The following is a 23,929-nucleotide window of genomic DNA, read 5'->3' as shown; positions in this document are numbered from 1 at the left end:
GCTAGTGAATTTCTCTAACGATGTATTGTACTATGGTGGTTAAGAGGTGAGTTACATTGTTGTAAGGGAAACGCACCCCTGCCTGACATAACAAAAATGTCTCAACCATTACTGTGAGTTTGGAGCGGGACAATCTGTTTGCCCAACCAATGGAGATGGGGTTGAAATGTTCAGGAAACCAGTCTGAAAACAGACTTTTTTCTTTTTTCAGTTTCAATTCTATTTGATGACACTAGTGCCACAGAAATTACATGCTTCGACTTTAAGATGTGTCTGCTGTCCTCCATCTGCATGAAGAAGCCTGTTGTTTATGGCTACAATAGTATTTACACAGGCTGCCCTCTATTACCCTACTGTTTATTTTACCCCATAATAATCTGAGAACTCTGAGCTTGTATGTGTGTGTGCATGTTTACTCAGGAGGCAATATTTTCAGAGGACATGGGTGCTATGGAAGTTCATGTGTGTGTGTTTGTGTGTGTGTGTGTGTGTGCGTGCGTGTGTGAACTGTGAATCTAAGCTAGAGTGCATTGACACAAGCGTGACAACTGTATGTCAGCGATTGAAGACTTGGGACCCTTCATGCTTATGTGGGATGCAGCTGAATGAGTAACCATGTGTGGCATTTGGCAAAGTGAATGGAGTGTGTTATAGTTCATTCATATCTGTGTTTGTGTGTGCATGTCTGCACATACAGTACAAGGAAATGCAACTGGTGACTAATTATGACAGTAGTGTAAAATCATTTCACATTCAGGGTGTGAACTGCTCGAACATGACAGCTGGTTTGAGAATGACAAGCAACTAAAAGTACAGACAGGCCTTGTACATCAACTTGATTTTGTTTTTGCTCAAAACTGGTCTCAGATCAGTTTCTAACTTTGACTCCAAGACAGCCCAATGACAGGCAATAAACAGACATGACTCTTTGCCTTGCTATTATTTATGATATGTTTTCCCTTCAGATCAACTAGTGCAAGGGGTTTTGGCTGACATGATGTGTACTTAGTCTTGTTCCTAAACTCAACCTAACCTGACCTCAACCTAGTAGTGTTGGGTTCGAGTCAACCTTAGTTGAGTCCGAGTCAAGTCCAAGTCTTTAAACAATCAAGTCCAAGTCTTTAAACAATCAAGTCCAAGTCCAAAAGGGGCCAAGTTGGACTCAAGTCCGAGTCCATAACAGGCCGAGTCCGAGTCAAGTCCGAATTAATCTGTTCATGAATCTGAATTAAAATTTAAACCGTAAACTCAACATCAAGATTTTAAGCTTATTTTAACCTTCACAACTAAGAAAAACAATTTGTCAATATAAATGTAACAAAAACACATCTGTTGCATTTCATATATACATTTTAGTATCCTGCTGAACAAACTTCAAAGTGGTTTCAGAATGAAAGCATATGCTTTAGTGTATGAAGACAAAACTGTCCTTCAACACAATTTTTATTGCATTCTGTTGACATTTTCAATTATCTGTTGCTTTTTCCCCTCCACTCAAACATTATACACTAAAGAAAGTGAAAGCTGCGTATGTCATAACAACCAGGGTTATTATATTTCAAATTTTAATTTAGTTTTATTCCTACTTAATTTTCAATTTGTCAATTCAATATAGTATAGTTTAATTTAAAATTATGCCTATCTAAAGAAATAATAGTCTATACTGAGATTTCTTCATTTGCCGACTGATTTGGGAAAATAATGAGCCAACACAGTAGTAATTAGCACTCCCTGAGAAGTTACATCTCATGATCTGACTGCAAATGCTACATCCAAAAACACTGGAAAAGCCCACTGCTAATATTAGGGCCATGTCGTCATGGACATGATTTTCTAGTTAATTCGTGGGAAATGGCACAATGCAGAGCAGTTCTGCACGCTGCTCGTGCAACTAAAACCCTGCTGCGTTTGTGTGCATCTCGCAGCACCTGCTGCAGAAGATAAAAAATATTTGATATTTGCTTGAGTGCCAGACACGTTGGTCTGCAAACATTATGAAATCTTTAAATACCAAAGAAATGTCACTGAGCTCTTCTTTAACTGCAAAAACATGGAGAATTGGACAGAATTGTTCTTCAAAAGTTATAGGCTAAAAAAAGATGTGCAGAAGTTACCCAGTGGTTTACAATAAAAATTTAATTTAATTACATTTAAAAATAAAAACATCATAACCAACTAAATTCAACTCATAACATTAAGTTTTGCTTCATACAAACTCTGCTATCGAATTATACATTTTATAATCTATAATTAAATTATAAACAAAATATTTTGCTGCCCAAAATATCATAATATTTTTATTGTGCAGGTTGAATGTTGTGAATGGTGGAAAAAGCTGTACAAGAACATACAACATTTAAGCAGCTCTTCAATGCTTTAAACATAGTCTATCAATAATAAATTAGTGCCGTTTATCTGTTTAGAGTTGCTGTCTGCTTTAGCAATATTTATTTGATTTTTTTTCAACTATTTAAAAAGTTACACAGTTAATTCATCAAGCTGTTATGGACCAGTTCAAGCTGACAACACTGCATGGACCACAAGAGACTACAGAAGCATACATGTGTAGATGCATAACACCTAAAAATATTTAATATAAAATATTACTACTATTTTTCTGTGTTTTTATTACGATATGCTGTTTTTAGTAAACTGTGAGAGACATGATGTGGGTGACTTGACTCAATGAAGTTCTTGATTTGAAGTTTTTAACCACGATGAAACCGCAAAGCAAGCACTGTCTTGGTTGCACAAATGCCACACGCAATTTTACCAGTTGTCAGGTCCAGTGCCATGCGAAACTGCCTTGTTTAGTTTCTATTACATTAGATACATACCTGTCTTTATGTTTTCGTCATGCCAGCCACCTTGGTAATTGATGTTATACAGTAGTATTTTGTAGAATTTGTGTGTGTGCGTGCTTGCTTAAAAACGGTGAAACAACTCTGGATATGTTTGCGACATCAGGGGGTGCTACAGCTGCATGCAGAATCACAAAACACTTTTGAGTGTTTGAGAGCATTTCTCTACATTAAAAAAAGGCCTTGGTAAATTGTTCTAGAAGGAGAAATGTCTTTTATATTTTATAGTCTGGTTCTTTTTTTAAGAAGGTCTTTTTTTTTTTTTTTTTTTTTTTTTTTTTGCAGCTTAAGGCGGTCGCACATCGAACAAGAAGCGCCACGCCATGTCACGTTGCATCTAGGACACAGCACAGGTATCAAACACAGGGCACGTCTATGAGGTTCACGTGGCAGACAGTACACACAAAAGTTAGCAAGGTTCTTCCCTTCTTAAAGAATGAATAAGGCTAGAGTAAATAATATATGTCCATTGATAATAATTTGGGTTGAATTTAAAATAAAATATTCGAGTTGCGCTCCATGGCGTGGCAGAAGTTTGAGCAGCCTCTGGAGTAGGTGGGTGCCACCAACAGACGCCGAGTGGTGGCGGCAGTGTGCGTACATTCATAGAAAACAATTGTTAAGAATTTTAGAACGCATCCGGTGTGCAACCCCCTTTACAGTACTTGCAATAGACAGTCTTCTTGGGCTGCGGAGGAATTTTTGAGTTGTAAAAGCAACAGTTTTTTTAGCATTTAAAAATTCAAAATCAATATTTTTTTCTTACATATGATATTGTTGGACCTCATGTAGTCAGATATAAAACAAAGGCAGGCCTACATACAGTCGTAAAGCCTGAATGAGGCCTACATACAGTCATAAAGCCAAACTACAACAATCGTGCCAAAATCAAACAAAGGGAGTCCAAAACAGACTACAAATCCCATGAAGCCTTGCTCACTTTACACCTATGTGTGAAATTCTGAAGGATTGAACTCTCAACTCCTATTGGATGACGCGCACGACAATCCGCGTCTTCACCCGTTTGCCTGCAGAAGTGAAGAAAGAAGATTTCTCTTCCCTCTTCAACCGAGTTGACTTCGCTGATTTCTCCACCAGCCGCCGAGAATCAGTAGCCGTACCGCCTGCCGACAGAGTGAGGAAATGGACTCCCGTCATCCCCCGAGCTTCGAGGAACCAAGTCGGAGTCAAATGACGACGAACACACATTCTACCCATGTCCTCACGCAATTCAAGTAAGAGGTTTACGTCTGGGCAGAGATAGATTATTATAGTGTGTTATTCTTGTGTATCAAGGCTATTGCTTGTACAGTTTACGGACTGCCGCTTCCGCGCATTGCTGCTAATAATACTCAAGGTATTACTGTAACGTACTCTTAACAACTGACTATCAACCGACAGCCTGAATGTCAATACAGTACAATACTGTACATTCTATATATATATATATATATATATATATATATATATATATATATATATATATATATATATATATATATACATACTTTTTTTTATATATTTTTATTTTTAATTTTTATTGAATAATGTGTATCTATATAGTAAACAAAAAAAAAAAAACAGCGTATTGTATACTGTACAGTGTATGTTATTATTTGTATATTGTTGAGTGTAATTATGTGTATAACAGATGTTTAAATTGTGTTGTGTTAATTTGATGTTATTGTAAATTGGTATATGTCTCATCACTGTCACGACTGCTATGTTGATCGGAACTGCACCCAAGAATTTCACACACCATTGCACTTGTGTATATGGCTGTGTGACAATAAAGTGATTTGATTTGATTTGATTTACTGTTACTACGAATGAGATTTGCTGTGTTGAAACCAAAAGAACCAAAGACCACGCGATGGTTTACCATGTCTCTGAGTGATAAACGAACATCTACTTCCTCTCCCACGATCACGAAACCGGCTCCGGTGCCGCCACTCTGTTCTCTCTCTCTCGTACTAACCGCACACACACGACCCCTCACAATCATACCCGCACACACGTTTGGCTAGTAGATAACTTGGCGATAAAGCTCAGCTTTGTCCCTAAGTTATCATACAAGCGGAAACACGCGTTAAACGGGCAGATGCCATTTACCGGCTTCTCTCCGCCCACATTTGCAGCCATATTCTCTGGCCGGAAACCTTGCGTGACGTACTCTCCATGAGAGCCACATCCGCCATTTTGTGCGCGTCACTCACACACATGCACACACACACCCACTCACACACACACACACCTTCCTCTCATGTATTATAGGCTTATTTTGTTACCATATCTAATCATGTTACTGTTTAGTTTGTAGTTGGAAGTCGGAAGTTTATTGACTGCATTGTAATGATTATTAATTGATATTACTGCATCAATACACTTTGTTATACTTTAAAGAGAGGTGTTTTGGTTTGTTTTGCATACACCTGTATCAAGGGCTGGCAGGGGATGTCAGTGCTCAGATTCAAGCCTTTTGAATGTCAATTTTCTCCAGATGTCGACCTTCCTAAGAGAACAATCCTATATTTAGACTGTTATACTGTCTGGTTATTAGTCCCTGATTCCAGGGTGGTGCCCCAGCAATATTAATCCTTATTAATATTTGTGGTGAGCAGGGCAGAGCCAAGCGGCATCTGGGCAAAGCGAGGCTGGGAAGATAAGTGGCAAACCGGTCTAGCGTTCCAGCGAGGGGTGGCGAGAGTACTTAAGGAGAAGAGGCAGCAGCAGACAGGAGAGAGAGACACAGGAAGCTGTTTGTGTGGTTCTGCGTGTCAGAAGTGCGGGTGCTGAAAAGCAGCGCGTATGTTGAATGTACAGCTAAAAAAATCTTATTGTGGAATGCTGAAAAGTCTTCAACAATAAATATCTATGTGCTCTGTCAACCCGGTCCCAGCTTCTTCCTTTCCCCTCATTGAGTGTTACACTGGTGCTGAAACCCGGGAAGGAGGAGCCATCCAAGGAGTCCTCGGCACTGACTGGGGGTCACGATGCCAAGGGAGTGTTCGATCCGGTGGTGCTGGAGCCCCGCGTTAACCAGCAACTGGAAGGAACGGCTAAGGGGTCCAGTGCCATCACCCAGTGTCGCAGACGGAAGCAGGACAATGGGCCGAGGACCACTCGACGGCGTATCTGGGGCTGGCAAGCTCCTCTCTCTCTCCTCTCTCTCCTCGCTGCTTTCTCTCTCCCTTTTGATATTCCTGCCTCCCCCCTTCCCTTTCTACTCTTTTGCCCTGTTCCCCCTCCCAGGCACGCACAGGTCAGATCCGGAGACTGGTGTGACCTGTCGATGCTCCCTCCCTAGAAATTGGGGGGTGGGGGGGTGAGTAGGTCACAGGCCGGAGAAATCCCCGACCTGAGTGCGGCGATGGGGGTATGTGGTGAGCAGGGTGGAGCCGAGCGACATCTGGGCAGAGCGAGGCCGAGAAGATAGGTGGCGAATGACTTTCACCTGCATGCCACACAGGTCTCGTGTTCCAGCGAGGGGCGGCAGGAGTATTTAAGGAGAAGAGACAGCGGCAGTTGGGAGAGAGAGCCACAGGAAGCTGTTTGTGTGGGTCTGTGTGTCAGAAGTGCGGGTGCTGAAAAGCAGCGCATATGTTGAATGTACAGCTGAAAAGTCTTATTGTGGAATGCTGAAAAGTCTTCGACAATAACTGTTTATGTGCTCTGTCAATTCCCAGCTTCCTCCTTTCCCCTCATTGAGTGTTACAATATTCTATTGATTTTGATAATTGATAATTATCTTTGATGACTGTTGATTTGAAGGATCAATAAGCTATTGTTAATTCTAATCAACGTTCCATTGATTTTAATAATTAATGATTATTTTTGATAATAATTAATATTCTATTGAATTTGATAGTTGATATTTATCTTGATGATTGTTGATTTAAAGTATTAAAAAGCTAACATTGATTCTAATCAATGTTCTATTGATTTTAATAATTAATAATGATCATTGATAATTATTAATTATTGCTAATAGCCAAACCCGCTCCTGAGCGCACAACAATAACTCCTTTCAAATAAAACTAGTCATTGAAGACATAAAAAAAATTTGATAACAAAAATAAAATCTTTAATTTTAAAGCTCATTTTCATATTTCTACCCACAGAGTTTACTCTCTCTCTCCTGTAGACTGTACCCCTGACCTTGAGGCTGTGCTGCTTGGCTTTACTTTGAGCTGCGAGGTTGTTAATTGTGATAAATGGAGATGACAGTGGCTGCAGTGTTAGCGCAAAGAGTCAATATATTTTATGCCAGCACTCCACACAAGTAGTATAGCTGGGTAATTAATGAAAGATGCTTGGTTGCAGTGCCCCTTTGTCTGCCTGCACACTTCATTCAGTATTCCCGTGAGAGAGTGAGAGACAGAAATAAAGAGAGAGAGAGAGAGTTCATCAGTGGGTTAAGTTTGCCAGTGTGTGCGGCCGTTTATGGAGATGTTTTCTATTGCCGTTACTAACATGTAAGTATTTTTTAAACACAGCAAACTTGCACATACAAATAAGCATACAGCTCAAGTACAGTATGCTTGGAAAAGAGGATGTTGCCATACTGTATATTCCACTGGAAAATTTTTGTTTTTGTTGTTGTTATTGTCTATTTTAGGATTCTGAAGTGATGCTCTCCACTTCGGATGTTCATATAGTATCTATTGAAGCTATTTAAGAGGACAAAATACATAATTTATTTTTATTTTTATGGTGCTTTTAATGTTACCAGCATTCTTGCATTATAAACACTGGTTCATACAGTATTTGGTAGAGTATAGAACAATTGTGCAGATTGTGCATAATGTGGTGTTAGTTGTCTTGCCAAAAAAGCTGTAAACTTTTAAATTTAAAACTGAATAGAGGTAATTCAGATAGGTATGAGAGGTAATAGAGGTATAGAGAGAGGTAACAGATGCACCCAGAATTCCACAAAATCTAAGCAAAGACTTCTTAATATTGTACCTTTTCTAATCTTGGATTTGACATAGTTCAACAGATCTTGTTTATATCTTTTCAAACAAAAAGTATATTCCCAGAATCAGAAGTTCAAAAGCAAACAAAAGCCAAATTTGCTTTCAAAAGAGATCTAATTGTGTCCTTTCAAAACAAACTCTAAGCTAATTTGCATGTCTAATCTGCTCAGAGTATAAAAAAATGAAAAAGAAAGAAAGAAAAAAAAGAAGCAAACAAGGTTTTTTTATTTTTTCCATTATAGTGCTGCAGCCAGATCAAACAATATGAAGGAATAAATGCCTTTTGGGAACCGTAGCAAAGCCATCTGATGTAAATGTTTTCGGTTTTAAGTGGGACACAAGTGAGTGTGGAAAATGCTGGATGGAAGACGAAAATCGGTCGCAGGGGATGAATGAGGTTTTGTCTCTTTATATGCATAACAGCTGCAAGGTACCAGCTGCTTGTGAGGAACCACTGACAGACTAATTGAGTTAATTCACTAATTTAATATAGGATATGGGACAACATACTGTAGGTGCATGCTCACTGAGTCAGTTTACAGAATCTTGTTTATGCGGAGTTCCACCATATCGTGCAATAGGAAAAAAAATCATTGCATGATCATACAGTTACACACATTTCTATGTAAGAAGTACTTGAATTCAATCAATTAAGTGTTTAATGATTACTGATGGAAAATTTAGGAAATGTTAAAGGAATATTTCACCCAAAAATTACTTTCTTTCTTCTGCAGAATATTTCAGCTCTGAAGGTCTATACAATGCAAGTGATTGGGTGCCAAGATTAAAGGCATCATAAAAGTAATCCATATGACTCCAGTGGTCAAATCCATTCCTTCTGAAGTGATATAAACAATAATTATCAATATTTAAGTCATTTTTTGCTAGAAATTCTTCTCCCTGCCCAGTAGTTGAGATATGCATGAATAATATGAATCACAAAAAACACAAGAAGAATGTGAAAGTTAAAGTGGAGATTGACTGAGCAGGGATGATAATTTATAGTAAAAAAAGAACTATATATTGATCTGTTTCTCACCCATACCTATCATATCACTTCAGAAGGTATGGATTTGACCACTGTAGTCGTATGGACTTTTATGCTGCCTTTATGTGCTTTTTGGAGCATCAACATTTTGGCACCCATTCACTTGTATTGTATGGAACAAAATAGCTAAGAAATTGTTCAAATAAACTTCATTTGAGTTCAGCATATGAAAGAAAGTCATACACATCTGGGATGACATAAGCGTAAGTAAATGATGAGAGAATTTTCATTTTTGGGTGAACTAACCCTTTAAATATATGATATATTGTATGTACTTTCTTTTTTTTTTTTTTTTTTTTTTTTTTTTATTGTATTGTATTATTTTTTTAACATCATCCTGCCCAGGGACTGCAGATGCAAATTAGTTTTTATAGCTAACTCCGGCACAACAATTGTGTTATTTAACATGGTCCCTGTTAAATTAACTAAAAAAAAAAAAAGGATGGAACTATATGTTAAATTCAATCATGACTCCTCTCTGAATGATTTAGCATGGTAATGTGGGTATGACATGAAGCTGAAGAAACCCTAGCAACCACCTGAGTAAGTAGCATTTTCAGAGAAAACAACTCGCAGCACGCTTAAACCAGCTTATCTGTAAAACTGATTATTTAAATGTTAGACAATGAGAGAGAACGTCTTGGTTACATATGTAACCTCGGTTCCCTGAGACAAAGGGAATGAGACATTGCGTCACTAAGCTGACACTATGGGAGGAGTGTCCTTCTATTCAATCTAGTTGTAACCTTTCTGCAATAACGGCAATCCTAAAATTGGTTATGGTATTTAAGCCCCCCCTTTTAGGTGCAAAGCTGTACGGTATAAAAGCAGGCGCAGAGACACCATTTGTCAGAATTTTCTGACTGAGGGACAAAAATGCATCACTTGCACCTCAAAGAACTCTGAGTCTGTAGTGCGGCTAGCTTTTGCAATGTCTTTGTAACGTGGGTAAGGGATGGGCAAGAAGGAGGTGGGAACCGACTAAACAGTCAATGTAAATATTAATGATAAAATTCAATATAAAACAAACATAAACAAACGCAGACACACATGCAACGTGGCCGCGTGCCCCTCTCTCTCTCTCTCTCTCGAACTGGCGCCTCCAGCTTATCTTTATCCCCCTCCCAGCTGATTAGCCCGATCCAGGACTGGCCATGTGTCCTCACAGCCCAGCCCTGCCCTCCTCTTCGTCACACTCCCCGGAATGACGCACTCCCCTCCCCTCCCTTACTGGAGGGGGGCGTTGCCTTTCCGGCCGTGCCTGCCGGCAGGTCTTCCCCACCTTTTGGAGCCCTGGGAGATACGAGGGGAGGGAAAGGGGAGATGGAAAGAGTGAGGCAGAGCAACAGAGACAGAGGAGAGGGAGAGAAGAACTTGGTCGCATTTCGTTGGCCATACATGGGCCAGCGCGTTCTAGTGACTTATATACGCCACTACTGTTGTGTTGTCTGAACGAATCAGAATGTGGTGATTCACAATGTCAGAATGAAAAGCTCTCAAAGCTAGAAAGACAGCCAGTAGCTCTAGGCGGTCGACATGCCACGCCCGTTTCGCACCTGTCCAGGTGTCGAAAGTCAGGCGTCCATCACACACCGTGCCCCATCCAGTGTTGGATGCATCTGTGGTCAGCACTCTGCTCGGAAAATTTTACCCAGCATAACACCCTGATGGTAGAAGTCCCAGCATTCTCTGAAATTAATTTCGTGGTAATGTTTTTCCAGTTTTAACTGAGACAGACACTGAGGAATGGTCTGTATGCATTCATTCATGAGGTGTGCACGCATGCTCACTGAGTCGAGACAAACTCCTAAAAAGGAGATTTACTGGCTGGGGAAAAGTGTGCTTTTTTCCCAGCTGACATTAGACCAGATTTTCCATATGGCAAAGCAGCAAGTCTCTGTGTTCGCTCAGTAGTGCCTCTGACTGGCTTATAATAACCAATCGCTGATGTAATTCAAAACACACACACCAATCATTTTCAATGGGGCGAGCGCCGCATCGATACATTTCGTGAAAGTGTGGGGAGCCAGAGACAGACTGAAATGAAGGACATTTTAAATTGATATGCAGTTCCCTTGAACGCAAATATAAAAATCCGCCTGTAACGTAATGCAAATGGTACATGAAGTACGCGTCCTTCAGATCTATTGACGTAAACCAGTCCTGAGGACGGATGTGCGATAAGATCTGTTTATGAGTTAACATTTTGAATGGGGCGTCTCGTGGCGCACGATTCAAGCATCTCAGAACTAGAATGGGCCGAAGCCCACTGTCCTTCTCCAGGACGAGGAAATAACAGCTGTAAATCCCACTGTGTGTTGCAGTTTTACTTGTGAGGAGACTGTGAATCTCTGCCCGCAACACTGGCATGTCCTATGGTCGGACCACAGATTGCAAAGCGCTGGAGAAGCGAGGTGGCCGGCATACAAACTGAATCGTATGACCGTGCAGTTAACCTGAAACCTACAGAGTCCTATGAAACTTAATGTCAAACATTAACAAAGCCAATTTCAAATCAGTCGCACCAAAATACCACCAACACATCAGTTTCAACACACGAGGGGACCGGGTTTTAGACCATTGCTACTCTCCCTTCTGGGATGGCTACAGATCCCTCCCCCGCCCACCATTTGGCAAATCGGACCACTCTTCCATTCTGCTTCTGCAGAAACTGAAACAGGAAGCACCCACCCTCAGAACGATCCAGTGCTGGTCGGACCTATCAGATTCTATGCTACAAGACTGTTTTGATCACGTGGACTGGGAGATGTTCCGGTCTACCTCTGATGACGACATCGAGGTTTACGCTGATAGCGTAACGTGTTTCATCAGAAAGTGTATAGAGGACGTTGTTCCGACCAAATCAATACGGATCTACTCCAACCAGAATCCATGGATAAATAGCGATGTTCGCGCGGCACTTGATGCGCGGATCCTCTGCTTTTAATTCCGGGAACGCGGAGGAGAATAAACAAGCCAGTTATGCACTCCGCAAAACTATCAGAGCAGCCAAACGCCAGCACAGGGACAAGACTGAAGGACAGTTTAACACCACCAACTCTAGAACATGTAGCAGGGAATTAATATAATCACGGACTTTAAAGAGAATAAAAACTCTGCCGTGAACACCGCTGCCTCTCTCCCGGATGAGTTAAATACTTTTTATGCTCATTTCGAGGGAAATAACACCGCCCTCGTGGAGAGAGCTCTCGCGGCCGAAACTACAGAGGTTAGTTCACTCTCCATCTCTGTAGCGGATGTAACCCAATCCTTCCGACGGGTGAATATCCATAAAGCCGCGGGTCCAGACGGCATTCCGGGCCGCATCATCAGAGCGTGCGCGAACCAACTGGCTGGTGTTTTTACGGACATTTTCATCCTTTCCCTCTCCTTGTCTGTGGTCCCCTCATGCTTTAAAACGTCCACCATTGTGCCTGTACCAAAGCAATCCAAAAGCTTAAATGACTGGCGTCCTGTTGCTCTGACCCCCATCATCAGCAAATGCTTTGAGAGACTTATCAGAGATTACATCTGTTCTGTGCTGCCTCCCTCACTGGACTCATTGCAGTTTGCTTACTGCAACAACCGCTCCACACTACACACTGCTCACTCCCACCTGGAAAAAAGGAACACTTATGTGAGAATGATGTTTGTCGACTACAGCTCAGCATTCAACACCATAGTGCCCTCCAAGCTTGATGTGAAACTCTGGGCTCTGGGCTTAAACAGCTCGCTGTGCAGCTGGATCCTGATTCCTGTCAAGCAGACGCCAGGTGGTTAGAACGGGCAGCAACATCTCCTCATCACTGACCCTCAACACTGGAGCCCCACAGGGCTGTGTTCTCAGCCCACTCTTGTATTCCCTATACACACATGACTGTGTGGCAACACACAGTTCCAATGCCATCATTAAGTTTGCAGATGATACGACAGTGGTAGGTCTGATCACTGACAATGATGAAACGTTCTAAAGAGAGGAGGTGCACAATCTGACATGCTGGTGTCAGGAGCACAACATCTCCCTTAACGTCAGCAAGACAAAGGAGCTTGAGGTGGACTTCAGGAGAAAAGACAGAGAACACAGCCCCATCACCATCAATGGAGCACCGGTGTAGAGAGTCAGCAGCTTCAAGTTCCTCAGTGTCCACATCACTGAGGAACTCACATGGTCCGTCCACACTGAGGCTGTTGTGAAGCCTCATCATCATCAGCGCCTCTTCCTCCTGAGATGGCTGAGGAAGTTTGGAATGAACCGCCACATCCTCACATGGTTCTACACCAGCACTGTAGAGAGCATCCTGACTGGCTGCATCATTGCCTGGTATGGCAATAGCACCACCACAACCGCAAAGCCCTGCAAAGGGTGGTGCGAACTGCCAGACACATCATCGGAGGTGAGCTTCCCTCCTTCCAGGACATCTATACCAGGCGGTGTGTGTGTAAAAAGCTCAGAGGATCATCAGAGACTCCAGCCACCCGAGCCATGGGCTGGTCTCACTGCTACCATTAGGCAGGCGGTATCACAGCATCAGGACCCGCACCAGCCGACTTCATGACAGCTTCTTCCCGCAAGCAATCAGACTTTTGAACTCTTGATCTCTCAAGATCAACATACATCAGCACTGCACTTTATTAATCTTATTATCTCACACTGGACTGTCATAAATTATATTCTCTTTAAAACACACTGGCAACTGACTATCAACCGACAGCCTGAATGTCAATACAGTACAGTACAACCTACTGTATATTTTATATATACTATATATACTATTTTTATTGTATAATGTGTATTCTATATTGTGTGTATGTGTATTCTATATTGTGTGTACTGTATACTGTACATTGTGTATTATTATTTGTATATTGTGTTATGTGTAATTATGTGTGTATTAGATATGTAAATTGTGATATGTAAATCTGATGTTTATTGTAAATTGGTATATGTCTCATCACTGTCATGACTGCTATGTTGCTCGGAACTGCACCCAAGACTTTCACCCACTATTGCACTTGTATATATGGTTGTGTGACAATAAAACTGATTTGATTTGATTTGACATGTTTTTCACAGTTCAAATGCCCATAATCAATTCATATTCAGTGAAGTACATGCAAGCAATGTAAATAAATCAGAGACAGGTATCTATTCTTACACTGTGTCCTACCCTGGCACGATGCGATAAACGGAAAAGCCATAAATCTCTTTCATGTTCCACACTTCTGTTTGTTTGTTTTTCCTAACCAGCCATGACAGCCACAAGTAACACAACAATGACACAACATTTTGTTTGCCATTTGGTTTCTGTTTTGAAGCTAAAATGAAATTATCGTTCATGCAATGTTAAAACTGTTACACTGAAGATAGGCTATTAAAGGCACTATACAAACTGTTGGCTGTTCTGTGACAAATGACAAAGCTTTTCAAAGTTGACACAATGACAAAGTTTTCCAATGCCATTTACAATGATGAAAGTAATTTGAACAATTGCATCTAATATCAGTTTTCATGACATTAATTTCACACATGCTCTGAATTTTTCCATGACATTGAGAGCAGAGAACCAAGAAAGATTTAAATAACAAATTCAAGACAAATACGACCTGAGACTGTCCAGTTCTGATTGACAGAGGTGCACAAGTTCACCCCCTCCATGCAATAAAAAACTGTCCCTAGATGCCAATGAGCTGGAATGCTACAGATCCCATAATGCTCAGCAGCTAGGTCACTTTCAGAGCGTAAGTCTGAGAATTGCAGAGGGGATTTGAGAAGAGACATTCAGCAAACCAACTCCCAAATGGCTTAACGTTATTATTATGAGCTACATTTCCAGGAGATGTGGTGGAGGAGCAATCCTTTAAAGAGCACTCAAAAGAGGTATCACACTGCTAAATACCCACCAGGACTTTATCACTGAATTAGCATCAATTTTCATTGCCGTACAAATAATAAATAAACAATCATTGCCTGAATTGGCTGTGAGTAAAGCAACAGCTTGGCCCAATGTGAAAGTCTAATTCCAAGTTCTTAAAAGGTTGTTTGTAGTGATCGACCAGATGTTTTTAAAATACTGTATGGGTTCAATTTAATAAGATAGTAAATGACATGTACATAAAATTGCTAAAAATATATTGCTCATCATCGTCGCCCCGCCTTTTAGGGCCGCCCTTCAGCCAGGCTCACGACGGGTGTTGGGTGGGAGGGCGAGAAGAGGTGCATAATTAATAAGCCTCGTTTGGTCAGCGGTGAATGAAGCACACCTGATGGGGATAATGCTTCATCACCGCAGCCTTTAAAATGCAGTGCGCACCTCTTCTCGGGGAGCCGGCTTCAAATCTCCATGTGTGCACACACTGGCATCCTTGCACGCCCAGGACCAGAGCTGGTTGGGATCGGAAAAGTGGACGCGCTCCCAGACCCGTTCTTCGGACCCCCGGACGCCGTAATGAGTCACCGGGGGTGAACTGCTCACGCTTGCCGCAGGCCTGGGAAGACAGGCCGCCAGTGACGCCGCTGCCCCACGCGCCGTGGACTTTGGAGGGGAGCGTGAGCGGCGACTGACCCAGCCCGTGCCTCGGCTTTCCTATGAACATTACCCCGCCCCTTTCACGGAGCCCCGTTTACCGCGAGGATGCCAGATTCCCCCTTTTATTATGAACACTATTTCCCCTTGGACACTTTTACGTTTATTATTGTTTCCAATAAATGCCTCTCCGAGGCTTGACGCCACACCCACTGTGTCTATCTCTTGCTCACCCTGCCACAATATATATAAACTTTTGTTTAGCATGATATTTACTTAATTTCACACAAAACTTTATCGCTGTAAAAATAGAAAATAAATCTTTCAACAAAAAAAAAAAAAAAAAAATTGTGTCTTTAGACAGACAGCAGCTTTTTTTTTTTTTTTGTAAGGAAGGAAGGAGAATATAACATTGCACACAGTAGTCCAGCAACCACGGATGGTTCCACAGGAACACTTGCTTTACATGAAGAATTGCTGGACTTGCATAAGTTTTGTGAGGTTCATAAATGAAATATTTGAAAAATATTCAATCGTTTTGTTTAAACAAGATATCTGCATCTTTTTATCATTAGACAAGACATTTAAAAGTTACAGGGAACAAAGAGAGAGGGGGAGAAAGAAATGCGCATGCATTACACATTACGAGCACATGCACGTCTGCTCAGCCGTACAGTTTAAATGAGTTTTTGTTGCACGCTGGTCTATTATTGTGATAGCACAATAGCACGTAACAACAAAACGAACTGTGATTGGTCATTTGCATGTCTCAGACAGCTCTTTCTCATTCAAGCAGGCGATTATATGCACTGTCAAGACTTGTGAAACTAACCGGCCAAACTGAAAAATGTTTTGGCCAATGCGAATCATTTACCAAATATCGGCTGATTTATCAGCCTCTGTGATATATCAGTCGACACTAATTGTTTGACATGTTTTTCAGCTCACTGAGAAAAAATATGATCTGGGAATCCTCATATATTGTTTATAATCTTCCCTGACAATTAGTCACACAAAGACACTGTGGTGCATGGAGCATGCTAAATTATGGACGCAATATTGACCTCTGGGATATAAAAACCAATAAATAATTGGGTGTAAATGCCGTTGTAAGACACAAGGACTGAGCCTCAACACTACCCCAAAAGCAGCCTGGTCTCATGAAATTTATGTGAGTATTACAACATGCTTCATTATACGTTTGGCTGCAATTTTCAATTGAAATGTCCAGCGGGGGGCGAAATGAGGTTGTAATCAGATGAGGTTTTTAAGGTGAATTTTAGATCATACCTCCCTAACCTAAAACTTTGCCCTAAACCTAACCAATAGTGTCCGAAAGGATAAATGAAAGTTTAACAAACAGACATCCTTACCCTTAACCTACACCTAACCCTAGCTGATAGTGTTTTAAAATGCAAATTTGAAATAAAATAAAACATACATTAACTGAAGCAACAACATCATTTTGTCTCGCTTCTATGCCACTTTCACTTTTGCGGGTCTTTGGCTGGACTCGAACCGCAGCCGTTGAGCTCAAATGCTCGATCAGGTGAGCTACCAAGCAAGCTAATGACATAGTTGGGTTAAAATGTTTCATTTTTCAAATCATGCGATTAAGTAAAAGTGTTTTGAAATCATATCATAGTGGGAGATGAGTAACAGAGTGAAAAATATGATCAAAATCAGCAGTTGTACTCATGATTTGTGTGACAATGATTAAACCACACAATTGTTGTAGCACCTCTAGTGTTCATTTCACCAGGAAACTGCAGTGAAATGTGGAGAGCAGCACATACAAGTCAGTTTGCAAAAATGTATATAGAGTAACATTTATTCTATAAGACCAGGTTGCCAAAAAGGCAAATTCAAAAGATGTGTCTTTGTGTGAAATTTCTGCACAGTGTGTTATGTGTGGGAAAGAAATTGTGGCTTTCCCAGCTTTGTAAACTCAACTTTGCTAAGCTCTCTTCTGAAAGACAGCAACAATGTCTTGATTTTCAAAAAAGTATTTCTCCTTCAGACAGAAGGGAGGTGTACAACTCAACTAAATATAAGGATTTATGTACACCATTAAATACCATTGCGAGAGTGGAACCAAATAGCTCATCTCCCAGCTAGAGTGCATCTAGGACATGGACCCCCAAAAATAATAAATAAAAATTGTGGCTCATCTCTTTCTGACATGTTAATTCTGAACATTTGGGAAGAAACTGACAAGCTCCCATCTGAAAAGCCTCTGAAACTATGTACATCCAATTTTAAAACATTTAGCTGTAAGTCTTTGAGTCTGCAGACAGCATAAAAACCTTACACACCTTTTACCTCTGAGATGAGCTAATTGGAGCTGTATGCTTATTAAACTGCACTGGGTTGACTTTCATTTGACAAAAAAGCTTTCTGTAGTTAACCAGGCCAATGTATTGTCAATGAGGAGCCATACGTACAGTTGAAATCATTATTTTCTTGTACAGTGAAATCAACACACAAGCAATCACACACGAAAAAGTGCAATTAAGGACGAATGACCTCCGGCACTCTTATTTCCTACAGGAAGTCCGATCTAAACACACTAAACGTTTTGAATGGGATGCTTTCTGAGCTTCCTTCAAGAGTACCAAGGTGTAAATCAAGGGCAAAGAAATGACTTGTAAACAGCCGGTGGCATCATGATGGAAACATGCCATCAAGAGTGCAAGAGGGAGGGGAAAGAAATAACAATAACAATGTCAAATGATGGCTGGAGAGGGCAGGATAACGTCTATTACACAATCATAAGGCTTTCAGTCTTTCTTTCTTACCGATGGCTCAGTTTTCTTCTCAATTTTATCGCAGTCATCAACACAGTAAGCCTGTCAATCACAGGATCACACTACACTCCAGCCAAGTCTTCCGACGCCTCAAAAGTTAGTCCCTCTTCAAAGGTGAAATGTCTACTTTCTGCACCACTAGTGTCACCAAATGGAATTACAAAAACAATGACCAATCCTTTGGTTTTATTTCTTTGTCTTCAATTGGTCAGACAAAAAGCCATTGTTTGAGCTACAGAGCAACATTGTTCACAATTTTCGTGGAAATCAACCTATACAAATGGCATACTTATAAGTTGTTTTGTGCACATAAAAGGAATAGTTCACCCACAAATTCTATTTTGTCATCATTTACTTACCCTTAAGCAGTCTCAAACTCTAATGACTTTCTTTCTTCAGCGGAACACAACGAAGATATTTTGATAGATGCATGTGTGTCAACCAATCCATCGCTTCAGAAGACACGCATACGGATTAAACTACTCAAGTCATATGGATAACTTTAATGCTGCCCTTTATGTCCTTTTTGGAGCTTGAAAGTTGTAGACCCTATTGACTTACATTGTATGGACATAAACGCATCATAAATCTATCAAAATATCTTTGTTTATGTTCTGCAGAAGAAAGAAAGTCACGAGTTTGATACGGTATAAGGGTGAGTAAATGAGGAGAGAATTATCATTTTTGGGTGAACTATTCCTTTAAACTGAGAAAGGAGAACGTGTGTTTTTTTGTTTGTTTTTTAACAACGAAAAACACACATCACGTTTAAATATCAGGAATGAAATGCGGGTGTCAAAATAATAACCTGCATGGTCATCTGTCTTTCCGCTTGATGTGCTAAGGCAAGGGAAAATAGTTAAATAAGAGTAAGTTAGCAGTTTCGATTCTTGATTCCGTTGGTGTCTACAACCTTGGCAGCAATGGGGCATTTAGTCTAAACCTATACTCAAAAATAAGTAAATCCACAAACCGATAATCACAGTACCACATCTTCATTAACTCACTTCTCAGTTACAGTCAATAGACACTCAAATCTTTTTAGAGCAAAATAATCTCTACAGCTCTACTCTACAGTGATGAATCATGAAATTTTTGTGTGTGAGTAATCCAACACACATTAATGGCATCTATAAACTTGCACTGTATGTTGTGACAGTCAGGGTTTCTCCAGATTACATGGTGCCAACAGGACTGATGTCCAGATCGACAAACTCGCTGCATCCTTTCAGTGCCAGGAAACAAAATATCTTCTTCTATTCTTTACCTTTCAGTGATGTAATTTCATATTATTTACAATCTATTAAAATAGCTTTTGATGCAGTGCCGCTTCTATAATAAATTGGAATTCACATTCTTTAAAAAGGTCTTTATGCTCATCTGGGGAATGGCAAGGGACTGGGTCCGGTCCCTGCTTCTATTTACTGTCTGCAAAATTCAATAGCACACCCACACGCTGCTGAGTCACATTGGCATTGATCTCCCCAGTTGAAGGTTAATTACCTCCACAGTTTCCCTCATAATCTCAGTGTCAAATGACGCCCCGCATTAACTGCTATTCTAATTATAGGTATTTTAACCAAAAAGTTTTCCAACGTAAAAACATTAAACGTCAACACATCCTGTTTAGTGTTCTCGTGTGTCGTAAAGCGACATAAATGTTCTTAAGCAAAAATCCAGAGGCCAACATTTAGGATACTGGATCATTTATAAAGTAGCCCACATTGTCAATTGTAAGCCTGTTTCGTGCACCTGATTGTCTTAAAACATAATAAATTAGATGATAAATTGTGCCGTTTTTATAGGCGCAAACGTGATCGACAGATCGCAATTTAATTAATGGCACATTAACTGACTGCTCCCTCGTGAGAGGAATAAATGAGCTTCATAGCTTCCGATGAAACAAATCGGTGCGACTAGTTTAGAAAAGTTTGAGCGGCTTTCAAATGCTATTTATTTACCGTTAGACACACGAGAGGAAAAATACTATGCTAGGGAGGGGAAAAAAAAAGATTGAATGCGTAAATTTATCGCACGTGTTTTTTTTTTAAATAGGTGTAGAATATTGGCTGATTGAATGACATGTAGCGAAGCTTCAGCACAATACGTTTTTATATTGTAAGTTAGTAGTCGTACCTGTGGATGAAGGATGCGACTCATTGCTCCAGTGCTTTCCCCCTGTAGTAACCTTCAAACAGCACAGCGCTCCTTTGCTCCAGATGCAGCTGTCCGGATGCTCCGCTCCGGGGTGACAGACCTCTGTTTTGAAAAACAAAAGATATGCACCCCAAGGTTTGGTCAGTGCAGCATTTACAACTGAAAATAAACTGGTGTCACAGTAAATTCCTCGTGCGTTTGAAGCGCTGCTTCATTTTCATCGACTGATACAGGCAATATATCCTTAATTTGAGATTCGGCCGCACATTTAATCCGTCTCGAAAAATATTCTTCTGTCGCCTTTTTGTTAGGTCCTCGATGGCAGGTGTAAATGGATGTGTTTGTTCAGTCTCTGTTGCCCAAAAGACACGATTACCGTCGCGCGTAACACTCAGTCGGTGGCCCCTGTTAGATATGAGAAGCGTTTTTACATGTTTTCCAGCGGCTGTAACTTTTCCGAGAGTAGACTATCACGTTGCGTCTGACCAGAATTCGTTCTTTCTCGCGTCCAAAATTATTCGTTACTTGTAAACACGGCGGCTCCTCCTCGCGTTCCTGGGTGACCCTCTGTTTGCGCCCCACATGCGTTCATATGAAGCGCTACATGACGGAGGAGGCGTCACTAGGCGCTGACAAAATGGATAGCCGTTCAGAATTTGCGCGCGTGCGGATAAATGTTGTCCAATGTGACTACAAAATTAAGAACTATGCGCGAGCGGAGTTCGCCGGTCTAAACTAATCCGTGTAGTTCCCACGCGGGCTCTGCGTCTTAATCCAATCAAACCGGTTCACTCTCTCGCGCGCTCAGCAGCCGCCTCAACGCTGAGCTGAAGTCATTTAATTACGTGTTTACCATTCTAAGGATGTCAAACACTGTTCCTGACCACTTCGCTCTATGTCAGTCCCCTCTGTAACTCGAATATTGCCCTCAGTGTGTAAACTGGCATGCTGTAAAGGTGGAACTAAATCATTTAAACCAATAAGAGTGGTTTTAGTGATTTATTAAGAAGTGAAATTCTGTAATTTTCTTACAAACGAGGCATTAATGTGCTTTGTGTTCACACGGAAATTATCACTGGCCACTGCGCCGACACAAAGAGACAAATAATATGTTATTAAAATCATGGCACCATAGCAGCACCGTGTACGAGTTACATAATTACATTATTCAGCAGCCATGTCACCCTGTAACTCAAGCCCGGTTCCCCACTGAAGCTAAGCAGGTTTGAGCCTGGTCAGGACTTGGAAGGGAGACCTTTTGGGGAAAACTAAGGTTGCTGCTGGAAGAGGTATTAGAGAGGCCAGTAGGGTGTGCTCACCCTGTGGTCTGAGTGGGTGCTAATGCTCAAGTATAGTAAGGGGGACACTAAAAAGGCGCCATCTTTCGGATGAGATGTTAAATTGAGGTGCTGACTCTCTGTGGTCATTAAAAGTACCAGGACACTTCTCAAAAAGAGTGGGGGTGTAACATTCACCCTGTTGGCCCTCATCAATCATGTCCTCCATTAATTGACTGTATAACTCTACGCTCTCCTCTCCACCAATAGCTGGTGAGTGTACTGGTGCACTATGGCTGCAGTTGCATCATCTGGATTGGTGCTGCTCACTGGTGGTGGTTGAGGAGAGTCCCCTCTTCACTGTGTAAAGTGCTCTGAGTGTAGTGTCAGAGAAGTGTTATGTAAATGTGACATTCATTCATAATGCCTCATTATCTGTGCCTTTTACACGGAGCACGTATAAATTGAAACATTTCGTCTTGGAAAAAAAAAACTGAAATGAAAGTCAAACATTTTTCATATGCAGTTAAATATGCATTTCTTTGTGCTTCTGCTAACTTGCTATGTAGGCTGTTTCTCACTTACATAATGAAAATGATGAAACCGCTTCTCCTTACAGAAGAGTTATGGGATGCACAGATTGCCTGCCCCCCCCCAATCTAGGTCATATAAGATGCATTAGAATATTGTTTTTATTTTATTTTATTTTTTATTTATTTTTATTTTCTCCCCTTTTCTCCCCAATATGGAATGCCCAATTCCCAATGCACTCCAAGTCCTCATGATGGCGTAGTGACTCGCCTCAATCCAGGTGTCGGAGGATGAATCTCAGTTGCCTCCGTATCTGAGACCGTCAGTCTGCGCATCTTATCACGTGGCTTGTTGAGCCCGTTACCGCGGAGACATAGCGCATGTGGAGGCTTCACACTGTTCTCCGCGGCATCCACACACAACTCACCACACACCCCACCAAGAGCGAGAACCACATTATAGCGACCACGAGGAGGTTAACCCATGTGACTCTACCCTCCCTAGGGACCGGCCAATTTGGTTGCTTAGGAGACCTGGCTGGAGTCACTCAGCACACCCTGGATTCAAACTCACGACTCCAGGGGTGGTAGTCAGCGTCTTTACTCACTGAACTACCCAGGCCCCAGAATATTGTTTTTATTGAACTTAGCCTGTTTTTATCACTTGAAACAAACACATGATATCTGCACCTGATTAAATGTGCAATAGGCACCAACGCAGGCAACATTCTATGGCAGGTGACATTTAATCCTGTGTTCATATGTGCCAGAATTTAAAATGACATAAAAATCATAACTAAAATATGAAAAGTCCACTGGGCAAATGTTTATGTGACAAAAACATGTTAAATGAATCCCATGCAAACAGAACTGCAAGACTCACTAGAGACAAAGAAATGTAAAGAAAAATGAACAAATAATTTTTTGTTTTAATTATTATTTATTGTATGTGGTTTTATGCCATCTACACACACCTTCCTACTTTATTATCCACTTTTACAACTAAAAAAATTAATATACCATGAACATTTGAATGACAGACAGAGAACAGACTCCTGTCACGATCTCAAAGATATTTTTTTCTCTTCCACACTTCCCAAGAGAACCGAAACAATTCATTATCACAACACCTGCTGCGGTATACATCTCATATACATTTTACTTCTTGGCATGCTGTCAGCTCTCCAGTGACATATTTACATCAGATTTGGTAGTGGATGATGCACTTTCCTATATGGAATACATGACTCATTCATATTGCCACTGGAAACAGATACATTTCTAAACAGAAAAGCAATGGGTAAGTGTAATAAGATCTTTCCTAAAGGAATTGTCTCTTTAGGTGGATTAAATAGGAATTTAAAACAAGCTCTTCTAGGGACAGACATTAATAATGCATGCTTATGCACTTGACAAGATCAGGCTCTGTTTTCCTTTTAGGCTAAATGGTAATGAGAGGTCTTCTTGTTTCATGGACTTGGGAGTGATTCTCTTATACCATTTACCTTGTATTTTGAATACAGTGGTAATGAATACAGTGTATGTGTCATGTTAAGAGTAAACCTCCCTTATTGGTACCAGTATTTTTCAGTTTGAAAATAACACAAGTTAATTTGATCTAGGACATTTTTATGGTTTGAGGGGTTGATCGGTTTAATTTGTCTTGGTCTTCATTGCTAATTTAAGAGAGAGGGGATGACATCATAAATGCTCTTCCTCAGACTGTGGGCGTAAAGTTCATGAGTCATT

The 23,929-nt window shown here is 40.8% G+C and overlaps 1 protein-coding gene across 1 annotated transcript in view; it reads right to left on the bottom strand.

Moving 5' to 3' along the window:
- Nucleotides 1-20,983, bottom strand: part of LOC127450521 (corticotropin-releasing factor receptor 1-like) — a 265,090-nt gene extending 244,107 nt beyond the window's left edge. Inside the window, exon 1 of the mRNA XM_051714734.1 lies at nucleotides 20,353-20,983. Within this exon, the coding sequence (XP_051570694.1) occupies nucleotides 20,353-20,376 (24 nt within the window). The 5' untranslated portion in view covers nucleotides 20,377-20,983. The remainder of the gene's footprint in view (nucleotides 1-20,352) is intronic.
- Nucleotides 20,984-23,929: the final 2,946 nt, after the last annotated feature.

Source organism: Myxocyprinus asiaticus, chromosome 13 (genome assembly GCF_019703515.2).
Source record: "Myxocyprinus asiaticus isolate MX2 ecotype Aquarium Trade chromosome 13, UBuf_Myxa_2, whole genome shotgun sequence".
In the NCBI taxonomy this organism is placed as follows: Eukaryota; Metazoa; Chordata; class Actinopteri; order Cypriniformes; family Catostomidae; genus Myxocyprinus; species Myxocyprinus asiaticus.
Note: the sequence above shows the minus strand (reverse complement) of the source record. Positions and strands in the feature narration are given on the sequence as shown.